The sequence below is a fragment of the Gobius niger genome (genome assembly GCF_951799975.1).
Source record: "Gobius niger genome assembly, chromosome: 1".
NCBI classification, from domain to species: Eukaryota; Metazoa; Chordata; class Actinopteri; order Gobiiformes; family Gobiidae; genus Gobius; species Gobius niger.
Genome location: NC_136852.1, coordinates 15,848,598 through 15,863,505, shown reverse-complemented (window position 1 = coordinate 15,863,505; position 14,908 = coordinate 15,848,598). Strand labels below are relative to the sequence as shown.

At 42.8% G+C, this 14,908-nt stretch overlaps 1 protein-coding gene across 1 annotated transcript in view; it reads left to right on the top strand.

Moving 5' to 3' along the window:
- rsrc1 (arginine/serine-rich coiled-coil 1) overlaps window positions 1-14,908 on the top strand; it is a 116,598-nt gene that overhangs the window by 4,626 nt on the left and 97,064 nt on the right. The window contains exon 4 of the mRNA XM_079556273.1: window positions 13,371-13,508. Coding sequence (XP_079412399.1) covers window positions 13,371-13,508 — 138 coding nt within the window. The remainder of the gene's footprint in view (window positions 1-13,370; window positions 13,509-14,908) is intronic.

The following is a 14,908-nucleotide window of genomic DNA, read 5'->3' as shown; positions in this document are numbered from 1 at the left end:
GCCGTCTTCAATCTGGTTACATATTTTAAAAGGTTTGCAACTGTGCAAACAAAACAGCTGATAATGTCCAATTAACATCTTAATATCCTGATCTCTGTGTGTGGTCAGTGCACTGTCTCTGCCTCAGCTGGAGTTGTATGCTTGAACGTAGTGTGCAGCTATTAGTCAGCGATGTGTGAATGAGGCCGGCGGAGCGAGCAGAGAGGGAGGCTGATGGATCAGAGGAGGATTGAGTGGACAGGACTTCATGATTGATACACGGTAAGGATATGAGGAGCTGCGTGCCGCCACCATCCCCATCACGCTAACCCAGCTTCACCCCCAGAATATGAAAAGAGCAGCGCTAAGAGAGAGACAGAGCACCCTGACCACTCCGAAGAAAGAGCGAGAAAACAAGAAGTTACAAGTGAATGGAAGCGCAAGTGTGGATGTGATGAGCCTGGGCCGGTGGATAAAGTAGAACAGCCAAAAGATGTGGAAATGGATAGGAGAGTCCAAAGGGAGAAACGAGGAGAGAGAAGATAGGGACATTATTCACAAAAAGATGAGATTATGTACATCCAAAAACTGAACAAGTACAAGATTAGGACCTTTGTAGACCCCCAAGGTTTGAACGGAAGGAATATTATTACCATCTCTCCAATCTGTTATGTATAAATAAATAATAAATAGATGCTCAAAATAAGAATAAGGCTCCATCATGTGTTTACCATTTATTCCACTTCATGCTGTCCTTTCTTTCTGCACATTTTCCGGATCCCAATCGAAGCAATGCCATGTCCCCCAGAGGCAGTCAATCTTGCCCTGAGATGTAAAACAGACAAGAGGAGCAGATTACCTATTTGCCATTAATGTTTATTCTCTTTGATGTGAGCAGGCACACCAGGCCGCGTCTCTGTGTGCACAAATGCTCTGGGTAGTACGCGCGCTGGCACTGGGAGCACGTGTGGTTTGTGCGGATCTGTGCGGATTTGTGTGCATGCGTGTTCGCGGGGGGGCGTCACCACTCGGTCCACTGGGGCAAGAGCAGCGCACGGTGATCTGAGCTGTACCCAGTTCAACAAAGAGCTCTCATCACAGCCGGATCACAGGCACGTCTTCAGGTGAGCGGCGAAAAACAGTGCACCGCAGCAGGGGTTAAGTGTGTGTGGCTCAATCAGTCATCCTGTCAGCTTTCTACTCATTTAGCAGGTAGCGTTACAGGCAATGTTGGACGATATTAAAAGAACCCAGGTCTTTCAGCGGTGTCTGTGAAGTTCTATGCAGCCCGGTGAGCAGCGGCATATTCTGCAGGGCATACACAAACATTTTTCTTATTAATATTTCAGCAACGTGTTGAGTTAGCAAGGGCAGAGTGCTATCGTCAGGTTTTAGCCTGGCTAGCAGCTCGGGTTGCTGTCATGTCACGAGGAGCTTCAGTATTTGCTGCTTCTCCATAGAAGTTTCAGCCTTTAGCATTCAGTCTCAAGTCTTTGCAACTAATTGAAGATGGAGATAATTGTTATTGTTAAATCACTGAGAAATTGAAATGATATTGTTTGAGAGGTTTGTGGTTTGAAGAATTCAGTTTCCTGACCGCTTGGTAGATAAGCTGTTCAGTCTGCTGAACCTGGCCCTTAGACTCTGCAGTCTCTTTCCTGTAGGCTGTACACTCGAGAGACGGTTATTACTGTGATTCTAAAGACATATTAAGTGCGAAGGGCTGTTTCCATTGTCCATAGAATACATGTTGAGGCATATACTACTAAGTAAGTGCTTTATTTGTCATTGTACAAGCATATAATGAAATAGTGTTGAGGTGTTAGTCCTGAGCCGCGTCGCCATTGTGGGTCAACCTGACCAGCATGTTTTTGGAGGCTGGGAAAACCGTTGCTCTTGGACGAAACCTGGCTGGCTGCCTTCAGTCTCCTCTGATCCTCTGAAACGGTGCAGCACCTCCGGGGTTTGTCCCTGTTTCAGAGCGTGGTGTCCTGCACGAGTCAGCTCCACCTCCTCCTTTCTTTTCCTCCTGTGCTGCTCCCTCCACCCCACAACAGTCTTTAATCATCTTCTGGGAAGATCTTAGCAGTTAATCTGTTTTATTCTCCAGTGAACGACCATAGCCAGAACAATAGAAGGCAGCTGTGTCTTAGCTGTGAGTCTCGCCCGGATACCTCCTCATTTGTCCTTTTTTTGTTCCCTGTAGCACCTCTTGTGACGCCTCCACTGCGCTGCAGGTGTAGAGGCTCTTTGTGCCTCTTCAGTGTCTCAGAAGAAGAAATTTGGAGGTCTCAAATGCTGATAAGCTAGCTTTTTAAAAAGCTAAAAACCCCACAAAAACACGGAAAAGACGTACAAAAGTATCCAGTAAAACAATGTGGAACACAGAAACCACAAAGGGCAAAAAATGCAGCTGTACGAAGAGAGAAGGAGTTTGCTGCCTGTTTACACGTCACCATGACAGGAGCATTCTTAAACTGTCACTACTTTCTCTAAGTGCTACAATATAGTCATTATTTATTCACTCCACACTCAGTGGTGGTAAGCTACTATTGGAGCCACAGCTGCCCTGGGGTATACTGACGTAAGCGAGGCTGCTATATTCACACAGGCGGTATGTGAAGTGTCTAAGCCTGCCTTGAGTAAGTCTGTATTGACAGTTTAAGAATATGAATAACTTCTCAATTTTGAAACCAGATTTCCCGAATCATAACTCTTCATAGCAGTCTGAGGGAGTGCAATGGTATTTATTCCAGAGAGCAATTTTCCTTCGTATGAATGAGGTGTCGTTCATCTGCTAGATGGCTTTTCATAGTGACATAGACTGCTTGCAAGGTCGTCCGGGAGCCTTGGGAACAGGAGGCGGAAGGTCAGAGGAGCATTCTGGAGACAGGTGTGCGTAGTGCATTGCGGTTACTATGAGTAAACCACATCGCTTCTGCATTTCCCCTGATAGGTGACCAGATGGAAATGCTCTGATTGTGCAATAATACATTTCTGTGTGAGTAGATACATGATGTCTTTGTGCTACTGCAGGTACAGTTGGGTGCCCATGTCTCATGTGGGAATGAGTTTCACATGTCAAGTGAAATTTGAATGTAAATTGTTTGTTGCATTAGTATAGAATTATTTCTGAAAGATGTCGTGATAATCTGGAGATCAATCTAGTGTTGCTGTCAGATGTGTGTAGATTTTTACTGGGAAATCACAGTGATCTTGTTGAACTCTTTACATTATTTTACCGTTTGTTTTTCCTGACCCTTCCAACTTGTTGATTCATGAAGGGTCTACTGTCATGTTTACTTTCCTTTTCGGATTAGTGGACAGGTCAAATGCTGATTCAAACTGAAAGATGACCTGGTTTTGTTTTGCAGCATCTTCTCTAGTCCATAAAAATCAACATGCTTCCAGTGGTGAGATCTGAGTGTGTTTGTTCTTCTTCTCCTCTCTTTGCCTTCTCCACACTCTTACTCTTTTCTGTGTTGTCTTTTTTATTTATCTGCTGTAAAGGCCAGTCAAGCGCTGCTCGGCTTTGTTGTCAGAAACCTTTATTTACCAAAGGGGGGAATAAGTGACTGACACAGACAGGCTCTTTCATCCCCGGCTCGCCGCGAGCACTGTTCCTCTGTAATGCCAGAGGAAACCCCCCCTCACCCTCACCCTGCCAGGCTGCCCCTCTCGCCCTCCAGCCCAGAGCAGCTCCATTCTGCAGGCTCCCAGCACACAGCCCTGTCCCCTGGGTTCAGCTGCTGTGTGTTTAAACGGCACACAACGCACACGCACCTCATAATTCCCTCCACACTCACCGTCAGGTTAGTCCAATTGTCTGAAAATGAGTCTAGACACACTTAGCATGTTTTTCACACCATCCAAATGATATACAACAAATAAAAATAATGTTTATATTAGGCTCATGATTGTTATCAATATAATTTAATTGTTTAACATTAAAATCAAATAAATGTTGCTTTCACTAATATGATTTGTGTGATTTGATTAGATTAGATTCGATTAGCCTTTCTAATTGTCTAGAATAGACCATTCAAATAAAGCTCATCTTTAAAGCTGAACAGCTTTCCTCCCCAGCACTATTGGGCTGACATTGGGGCGGGCGGGGCCTTTATGTGTGGGGTCTGCATGTTCTCCCCATGTATGTATGTGTTTCCTCTAAGTGCTCCAATGTCCCGTACCACTAAAAACATATACAATAGGCAAGGACGAATGACGTGTGAGTGAATGAATGATGGTGGTGTCCATTGATGCAGATGTGTGCAGCCTCGCTTGTGTCAGTCTGCCCTAAAGTGGAGTGAATGTAAATTGCCCCATGTAAAGTGCTTTGTGACCATGTCTGTGAAAGGCGCTCTAGAAATAAAGTTATTTCCATTTAATATAAAATAATTTGCGTTTTATTCCTCAAAATATATACTCCAAACATTACTATTACTGCCACAGGAGACTGCAAATCCCTATGCTGATAATTGACTTTGACCATGGATTTAATCACAATTCAATTATTGCACTGCCCTTGTCAGTAATGATTGAAATGGTATATTACAATAAAGTCTATGTATGATCAAGGCGGCGTTCAAAAGTAATTGTTGAAGCCGCACTTGTAATAATTATAATTATATGTGAACTGGATGTAAAATGTATATTTAGAATTAAACTAACAGCTCTTCATGTGGTACATCTCGGGTCATTGTATCGTTTTTTGGTTTACTTTTTACTTGCTTTTCCATTTCAGGCATATGTTTTCGTGATAGTTTTATCTTGGACATGCTACCAAAGAAGTAAATCGTCTGTTTGATGATCTTAACTATCCTACTGTTACTCTGTATTAGACACTAGTACAGTTTAGCAAATAAATGTGCTGTAATGCCAAAGACAAATAGAAAACATTCAAACATATCTTTTTTTTTTAAATTGTGCTGCTAACTTTGTACGAGAAAAGCCATATTTGTCTGGCTGCACCAAGAGACAGGCTGAGGCAGAGAGGCTTCTAGCTCTGGCAGAGGAAAATGAACACCAAATGTATCCTTTTCACACGTTCTCCTGCCTTCTCTCGGTCTCTTTTCTGTTTAAGCTTCTTGAAGTTCTTCCAAATTGGGTTTTAAATGCCAATTAGGAGGTTGAATGTAGTAAAATAAAAGCAAATGCAGGCAGGATGGCCTCACCTTCTGGCTGGTTAGGCTTCAGAGAGAGCCGAGCTGGACCTTTGGCTCCCAGCGAGGCTTTGAGAGAAATATCCTGCCTAATGAACACATTAATTAGAACCATAACTATTTATAAGATGATAATTAGAAACGAAGGGAGGTAAACTGGGCTTTTCCTGCAATTAATGGACGATTAATTAGCGGAGCTAATGAAGTGGATTTTTGAAACGCGTGGAGGTGAAGTACAGAGATGTGCTGCTCACTTTGTGATCACTAGCATAATTATTTTCTCCAGCACCAAAGCGTTTGAGGCCGCGGTCCTCGCCAGGCTCAGGCCAGCTAATAAGCATCATTGCATCGTTATATATGCACTTAAAAAGACTTGCCACTGAAATGACTGTCTAATTATTTCTAATTGGCAGGCCCGTGTGCCGTCATTGAGCTGTTTGGAGCCACAGCGGAGCCTGGGGTCTAATAATGCTCTGGGTGGAGTGAGGGGGGGGGGGGGTTGTTGAAACGGTAGGGTTTGGGTCGGGGGCAGTCTGTACCCTGTGTCTTACCCAGCAGGACAGTGGATCCTAGAAAAATCCCCGTGCTCTTAGAGGTCATCTCTAAGTAGCTGATTAACAGTTGTATTTTAGTAGACGTCATTCCCTTCTTTTAATTAACAGCTTTTGGTCCTAATTTATGCACAAGTTGAACACTGCCGTCTGTCCACATCTCTCCTTTCTACTCTTAAACATGCTTCACACAGAGTGAGGGAGGGGTATGTTTCTGTAGTACATATGATTCAGTGGCCAGGTTTTGAGCCAGTCCATAGAGACCTTTCCTAAGCGAGGATGGACACGGCTCAGTCAAGAGAATACCCCTTGTACTTTTGCTCTGGCCATATGGACTCCATTATTCTATGGGAGACCTAGAGTGTATATCATTTTATTTTTGTCTTTGCTTTGGGATAATGCTGTTAGCTAGCAATTAGTAGCAAATGACTAAATTCAGATTTTGACAGCATTTGTTTTGCTGCTGAGATACTGAATTATGGTTTTGGGTCCCTACGTTTACTTGTCCTGAGTAATGCCACGTGAATCGATTTGTCAGTAATCCTTGTGATTTATTTTCTGTCACTTGGAAAACTTGTGAGCAAATTGCACCGTAATAGAATCGCTGACTGCACTTGTCAATTCACTTAAGTAATTCAAAGAAACCATCCGGACCTGTGCAGATACTCACATATGGTTTCCATTACACAATGAGTAATTTATTTGTGGAAGAGAAAAATGACAGAGGAAGAGGAATAAAGAAGGATCATATGCGCCGACACTAAAACAATGACAATCCTGAAAGTAATGAAACACTTTCTCAATGTGTGCATGTTTTTTAAAGATTTGTCTCTTTTTCTTTGTTCTGAGTTTTTTAACTGAGTTCAAGGCCAAAAGAAGTGGAGATAGATGGATCACCTTCAGGGTTTGTTGCCAATAGCCGCCTGATTGGATGACAAACTGGATGACACACGTCTTTGACTGTTTAAACACAGGTCTCAGTGCTTTGATTAATTTAAAGACCAGGAATAGCCGTTATTCAAAATGTTGTCAAAGTATATTGCTGAAACCAGATTATTGACATAGCAATAGTTAAGTACAAAGCCAGAAGTTACAGTACATTTGTTAAATTTAGTATTTTCCCCCCTTTTCTGAACTCAATACACCCAATCGTCTGCCTTCTAACAACATGGATATTGATTTGGCATAGTTTTTTGTTTCTCCAGCTGTCGTTCCTAAAGCATATAGTTGATCTCACTGCTTTACAATATGACGGGGATAAACTCAGAAAGGGATTCTGGCAGATTCCTATTACATGCCTGTAAGACGGTGTAGGTATGTACTTAACAAAACCCTTTAGGGCTCTGGTATCTACCGATGATGATTGGTTAAAGGCCATTTATTCTTTATCGGTTCTGTCTAATTCGGTACACGGGCCACGGGGATTATGAGAAGCGACAGATGTATTGTAGTGGATGGGCTTTTTAAGTGAAGTGCTTCTCTTTCTGTGAATTACTTGAACTCTCTTGGATTTGTTTCTCCTTCTCTTTGTTCACCTTGACAGCAGCTCATAAAAATGATTTTTTAAAAACTTCTCCATGAGACGAGCTTCTGTTCTGTCATAAGATAACTTTACTCCACCGAAAGGGGACTAATAGCGCGGTGTTTTTTACAGGGCACTTTTCCAGTTGTGTCTTGGTGTTTAATTAAGTGTAGTTTCCCTTTAGTGGTGGAATGTGGCTCTGCTTTTTGTCGGCCTTTTCCTCAGCGCCTTTTACAGTCCACCCACATGGTTTGTCTCAGCGTTTATGATTTTTCTTATACCGGAGTTGTGAGGTTCCTAAATCACTTAAGCACACGGGGCCGAGCAGTCCACATTTAAACAATAAAAGGCTGTTATGCTAAGGGCCCTCAGATCTCCTACCACTTCATAAATACATGTGTATAAAAGGCAGAAAAATACATCTCTCCTAGCCAGAGTGCGAGCCAGTGCCTGAGAGCACACCTGCTAATTAGAGCCAGCTTGATGTGAAGCGCGGCTGTGGCTCTGTCTTCTCTGCGAGTCTCGATTCTTTTTTTTCCCCCCTCCTATCGCTATCTTCTTGCTTTCATTGTTCTTAGCTCCACAACTTTTATAACCTTCATTTTTTTCCTTTGACCTATCCCTTCAGCTGTTTTTTCATCCATCATTGCCTCATTCTGCACTTTGTTAAAGCCCAAATATTCCACTCCTTTCAGTCCCTTATCTGTGTCTCCCTCCTTCGTCTCCACCTTCTCACAGATGGAGGCACGACAACCAAAACACGCCGGTCCAAACTTGCTCTCGCTAATTGTTCCTCTCTGTGATGTATAGTGGAAATGGAGAAAAGCTTTCAATTGTGTGATTGGCTGTGAGGGAGTTGGCGAGTTAGCACCTAGTCCAAGTGTGACCTCTGCTTGACCTTGTGTCTGGCCTGAGTGGGTAAGCCAGATTCCCCCTCGGTTCCAGCTGCTAATGGGTGTCATGTCAAGTTGCGGCTGCGCTGGGGTCAAAGGTCCCTTTCGCACAGCAGACGGGCCAGTTTTGGATTGCGATGTGGAGGCTGAGTGATGCTGGGCATATGTGCCAATAAAGACGCTGTGTAACATGCATCCATGTACATTCTCAGCGCACGCACGCACACACTAAGTACATGCACCGTAGAAAGTCTTCTTTTCTCTCATCGTTGGCTGGCCGTTGTAGGTTCATATAGATCTGAGAGGGCTTTGAAGGCCTTTGAACTCTGCTAAATGACTTGACCTTGTGGCTTGTGGCTGTAAGCATGTGTGTGTTTGGCGGGGTTTGGGGAGTTTAGCCAGTGGGTGGCCTGCATGAGGTCTCATTTCTACTACACAGTGGAGCAAGCATTGCAGCCATTTGTGTTGACGACTGCTAAATTAAAAGCAAACTGAAGATTATGACAAATCTAAACATTGCTTTTATGAAGCAGAGGGAGACAAGGAAAAAACATTTCTGAGTCTTTCATGTTCTGTTTTTGCTGTGTTAATTGTGCTCACAGGCAGCGACTGTGCAGCCCGTCCCTGTGTCTTATTGAATGTTATGTTTTTGTGTGTTAGCATGGCGTCTCTGCGAGTGTGTGTGCAGTGTGAACTGAAAAAAAAAACACATAATGGATGCTTGGAAGGAGGAAGCAGCTTGGGAAATGATTTCAACAGCTCTCATAATTAGAGGAATATCATAAATTAAACTTGTGTCTGCCGTCGCGTTTGAAGAGCACTCAAAAGTAATAAATTCTGGATGGTTAACACATTTGCATTCGATTCAGAAGACAGCGTCAGGCAGGAACAGCTGTTTTGCACGTCTTTTGGCAGCAGGAAATGCACACTGCTCACTCAAGGTGCTTTTGGACTCATTGAAATAGCAAAAAAGAGAAGAAATGACTTTTAACTTGAACATGAAGCTGCTACTGTGTGCTCTGTCATTGGAAATAACTCAGCGGGGAACGCCGCATTAATGAAGTTCTTCATATGTGAAGCTTCGTACTTTCAGCGAGGCCAGTTCTTTTCACATTTTCTCTTACTTGGTGAAATCAACTCGTCTCTTTATTTCCTCACGTACATGACTGTCGGTCTAAAGGTGTCAACATAATACAAACTTAACTCAAGCACAAAAGATATTGTTGTACAGTTCTATATTGTTGGGAAGTAAGGCATATTTGGTGCTGATGCTTAGCACAGCAACTATGGGCCTGAGGCGGTAACGCCACGTTTAATGGCTTGATTGAAGTTGAATATGGTCATTTTTCTTTCCTGTTCTTGCTGTATCAAAACAATGCAAAACTGTGGACTCTTCAGCCAATGAATTTTCAGTTTTGCTCAACCAAAAATGTGGAAAAGAACTTAAGTTTGTCTTCGCCTGCAAATGGGGAAAGATAAAGCAGTGAAAGCCTGAGAATGATTAGTTGTTGTGTTGGTGTGTTCCTGCGAGCGGCACACAGAGGCCGATTTCAGCTTGAATAATGGATTTAACCAGGGTCGGGCTTCACTGAAGACGCACACCTGTATCTGACATTAGCCTGCCATTAATGTCCAATATTCAATGAAAACAGAAATAGAATGGCCACTGATAAGGGTAAAACACCATCCAGCTTCACACCGGACCACATAATTATCCCAATGGGCAGCGGTGAAGGGATCATATCATAGCACGCGCCGGGGGGTCAGTGGTGATAAGCTCCAGCCCTGCTCCCAACATGCTGCATAATTACTCTATTGATAATTCACCAGCTAAACGGCCTCGGCCAATTGCAAAGCAGAGATTTAATGGATCGCGCGGAGAAACGAGGAAGAAATAGAGGAAGACGTTGGAGGTTGGGGTGGGGGAGCAGTGCGTGTGTGTGTTTGGGGGCAAGCAGCAAGGGCCTTTTTATTAGAAATGAAAATATGTTTAGGCCATAGGGGGAACCATTTTCCTGGGCGATAATAAGGCCAATGAAATGTAAAGCAGGAAAAGGGCTTGGCATGGGGTCCAACCGTAGCCGTTTATCTGTGTGTGTCCTGCATTAGGCTATTTATCCCCAGCCTCAAATTAGCTAATCATTCTCCAAGGGGAAGGTCTTGGTCAGGAAATTGACATTTAGCAGCATCGACTCACTTTATTAACTACAGTAAATTTAATTTGCTGCACACCCCAGAAGTGGGCTGTTTTTCCACCCGCCATCAGTGGGAGAGAGCGGCAGGCGCAGACAGAGGAACAGTTAGCGAGAAATTGCGCTTATTGCATCTGCTGCTTCTGGCCACAATTTGCTTGGCCGTAAACGCAAAAGACTTGGAACTGTGCATCTCTGTTGTATTTCCCCCGTCATGTTGTGATGATTACAAACAAACGCAGACATTGTCAATTCATAGATTGGCTCATTCTGAGGTCTGTCTGAGCCATTGATGGATTATCTCGTGTGGAGACTCCAAATCGCCCAAACCGCCAAGTTTTTCTTTTTCTTTTTTATCCATCAGCTGTGTTAGTCAGATTCAGTTAATCATAGCTTTGTTAACTCTTTTTACAACATGCTATGCTTAATCGAATGTCTGATGACTATTTTCACCTTGATCCTAATTCCATTCTTGTTCAAGTTTTCGTCAAGGATATTCTATGAGTAACTTCAATTTAAGATGTACGTGAATACAACAGTGAATAGACAGTGAGAGAGCAAAGACTAAGTAACTCCTTGACAAACTACTTCACTCTTTCTTTACTCCTGCAAACCCTTTGGTCTTAACATTTTGATCTTACAGTGGAACAGACATTAATCTCCTCTTTCCCACCTTAAAGGGATATTTCAAGAGTTTTGACTTAGGGCCTCATTTCCTAGTTATCCAGAATGTTGTTGATTTTTTGAGATTGTATTTATTTTTGAATTCATGCAGTCCTTATATTATAGAGTTTAGTGGTGCTAGGCTAGTGCTAGGCTAGCGCATGTCTATGGTAACTAGTTGCCTGCATTAAAAACAGTCTGACCCAAGCACAGTGCACTTGAGGCAAATCACTTGTAACTCCAGACTACCGTATATAAATGTCTGTGTTGACTGATTATTTAAAAAAATTATAACCATTTTGCATTTAAAAGAACTTATATTTGAGCAGCATCAGCTTCCTGCTTGTAAGTTACACAGCGGCAGAGTGATCTGCTAGGTTACCGGATCTACAGTAGTTTGTTTACCTGCGGCCGGCATTACTACATGTGCAAGGCTACTAGTTACTGTTAGAGGATAACATTAAATCGCTATTTATCATACTGGGTCAGGCTGTACAGTCGTACTATCTCTGTCATAGCCTTGACTGTGCTGCTCAGGCGCCCACTCTCTGCCACTGAATGCTTGCGTATCAGTATGACGCTCTGAGAGGGTATTTATCCCTCTTCTGTGGAAGCATAGAAAGACTTGAATGGTAGGACTAGCGCAATGTCTCGAGTTCATGTCTCCGGGTCCCGCACCGATGGTAAATAAACTTCTCCTGCATAAGACATCCAGACTGCTGCCTGTCATTCATCTATCCTCTCGAACACCATTGTTATTTCTCTAACAGTTACCATAGACATGCACTAGCCTAGCACTAGCCTAGCACCACTAAACTCTTCAAATATAAGGACTGCATGAAAAAAATGTATATCTCCAGAAATCAACTTCACTCTGGATAACTAGGAAATGAGGCCCTATGTCTAGCATACAAGCCACAAAAGAGGGACAAAAACACAACAAAATGTGACATAAACAGATAAGTGTTGATCAGTTTTGTAGGCCTTAGCTTTCAAATGAGGCATTTCTCTGGCTGTAAGCTTTAAGATTCGGGTTAAGCCAAACTGGAGAAAATGTGCTTGGTTAAGGCGGGGGTTAAGAGGTTAAGGGCGGGGAAATTATGATGAAAATTGGCCTTTTGCACACCCCTCATTCAACTCATCACCTTTTACCTTTTTAAGATGAACCAACTTGATCATCAATGGGCACCAGCAAAGCAAACCTACTTGAAGGCAGTTTTTACAGACAAGCTAAAGTGCAGTACCGACACTGAGTTGCATTCATCATGACTTTAAAGAAGCAGTTGATGTTGTCTTATTATCCTTCGACATTTGGTGAGACTTTGAAACAGAACAGCGGCAGCCTTTTATTGTGCAGCCTCCAGTGATGAAGATGGCTCCCGTCTAATTGATTGCAACACTTGTCAGAGTGTTGTCTGTTAGCATGGTGACAGGCACCTGAAGAAAATGATTAGTTTTCTGTCAGCGGAGAGACAGCTTTGGACGTCCCAAACTGCAAACTAATAAAAGGGGGAAAGCAATAAAGCTGGCGGACAGCAGGTTTAACTGTTTTTATAGACAAATCAATAAAGTGATAGATGATGGAAGATAACGGGCGACTTATCTGCCAATGTCTTCAGGGGGTTCAGATCTGGGCCTTTGTCGCACAAAGATTCATCAGCACACAGTTATGGAGGGTAAAGATGATGTCCACATTAAAAATGATGTGCAATGACATAAATGCGTTATGTTCTGATTATACGTCTCCATATATACAATCTCGAATTGAAGCATGAGCTAAATTTCTCATTCTGTTTTCCTGTGCTTGTTTGTGACTCATAACTAAATAAATCCTCCCCTGTAAATCTTTCTGCGACCACGGGGCCAATGTCAGGATCAATACAGGGGACAGGTCTTCCTCCGAGCCCGCTTCTAATTGGCTTCGTCTCGTGTGTGTATGTAGCGTCGAGGGCCGGGAGAGTGAAAAATGAATTTGCTCTACTCGGAAAATTGTTCCCAATGAGTTATACCTCAATTTATCATTTTGGGGAAGTGCGCAATTGGCAACCACTTACAGTTGATGTGCGGATATATTGCCATTGATTTATTGAAGTACAATGTAAAATAAAAAATAAAACGCACTCTGTCAAACATACAGTACAAAAGCAAATCTCCTAAAAGCTAGATGAAATCAAATGGCAGATATCGGCTCTTTATGGCAGCTTCATTTCATGATACAACTTCAATCTTTTGATCTCTGGCTCTTTTTACGAAAGTTTTTCTTTCCCGGCTTTGCACCGCTTTACCCCATTATATAAGGCTCACACATAAGGCCGCACATACTTTGCCGAACAAAGTTTTAGCCTCAATTTGAGAATTTGGATTTGGGGTTGCACATTAACAACATTCATCGTGGTATTTTCCTTCAGGTCTCATTCTCGCCACCGCCGTTCCCGCAGCAGCAGCCACAGCCGGCGGAGGAGCCACAGCCGCGACCGGAGTCGGCGCAGGGACCGCGATAAGCAGCGGGACAAAGACAAGAGCAAAGACAAGACGGACAAAAAGGGGTGAGTGATGGATGGACTCTCGCTGATTTTTTTTATATAATAACAAACACATCAATGCAACTTTTGTGAGGGTCCAGCAGTGCACGGTGAAGTGTCTGCAGAAGTCCAACAGTTTTTAACTGAGTGAAAGCAGAGCCCAGTCCGCGCTCCTTTTGCCTCCCATCTATCACTCTATACCTCCATCCATCAATCCATCAGTGCCTTTCCCCTTCGATTTCCCCCCGCTATCAAGCACCCGGCCAGACTTGGCTTGTAATGCGATATAATTCCCCTCTTGTAAGAAAAGACGTCATGATTATATGCCAATGGAAGGGGTGCGAGTGCTGAGATTTGGGTTGCCAGATAAAGCGCGATATCCAGACTTTGGTACCCTCCGGACTGAGGTGCAATATGTCTCAGCTTTTAACTTAATCATACAGGTCTCTGCTGAAACATCATAAAACAATAAATGAAGGTCTCTAAGGTAAATGGCCTTCTCCTCAGTGAATGTAGTCTTCAATTGATCCAACAGAAAATAAGAGGAACTCTGTAGTTTGCCTTCCTTTTTTTGAGACATATTATACCTGGCATATGAGTACACAATTTAAAATGATTACAACATGACGATTACGTCATTCACAAATGTATCACTAAGAGTAATATGCATTTTTAAAGTTAACATGGTTTCTAATTTAATATTGGAAGACAGGCCTGCTTTATATTCCTTCTAAATCCTTTACTTGGTTTAAAAGCTACAGTGAAAGAGTAAAAGTAGACTATATCTATTTTCTTATTAAGTCTTCAATATCCTTCAAAGCTGATATGCATCTCTACTTTATATCTGACCCTGCCTTGGTTTGTCACAGTGCTGTGTGAATCCTCTCTCTAATACTGGAGGCTGCTCATGTCTCCATCTGTGGCACAGTGCAACATATTTATTTTATTAAGATTCTTTATACCCATTCTAAAGCAATACAGTAGTTGCAGACTTTGTGTTTTTCTTGTTAAAGTAGGTGCGGAAAGTAGTGGGTGGAGTGAGATAATTGTAAACTTTATAGGATGTTAAAGAATGTGAACTTGTTATAATTTCCTGAAATTTGATTTTGAAAGCTGAAGACTTCATTGGCACCACTTGACAGTGATGTGTCTCTCCATCTGTGTGATCCCACAGAAGTTTATGCGCCCATCAAGTGCTCATTTAGAAGCGAAAGACAGAAGCTGCAGATTGTTGCAGGAATATGTAAAACATAACTTCCAATCTCGCGCCGCATCTGTCTCCTCCATTCTACTTCTCCTCTTAATGGTGACAGGGATAAGGTCTGTACATCCTCATCAGCTCACACAGCCACACATGTACATGCACTGCTCCGCTCATTCTCATTTACATCTGGTTTCCGGGCTGGCTGGTTGGCTCTCACAGA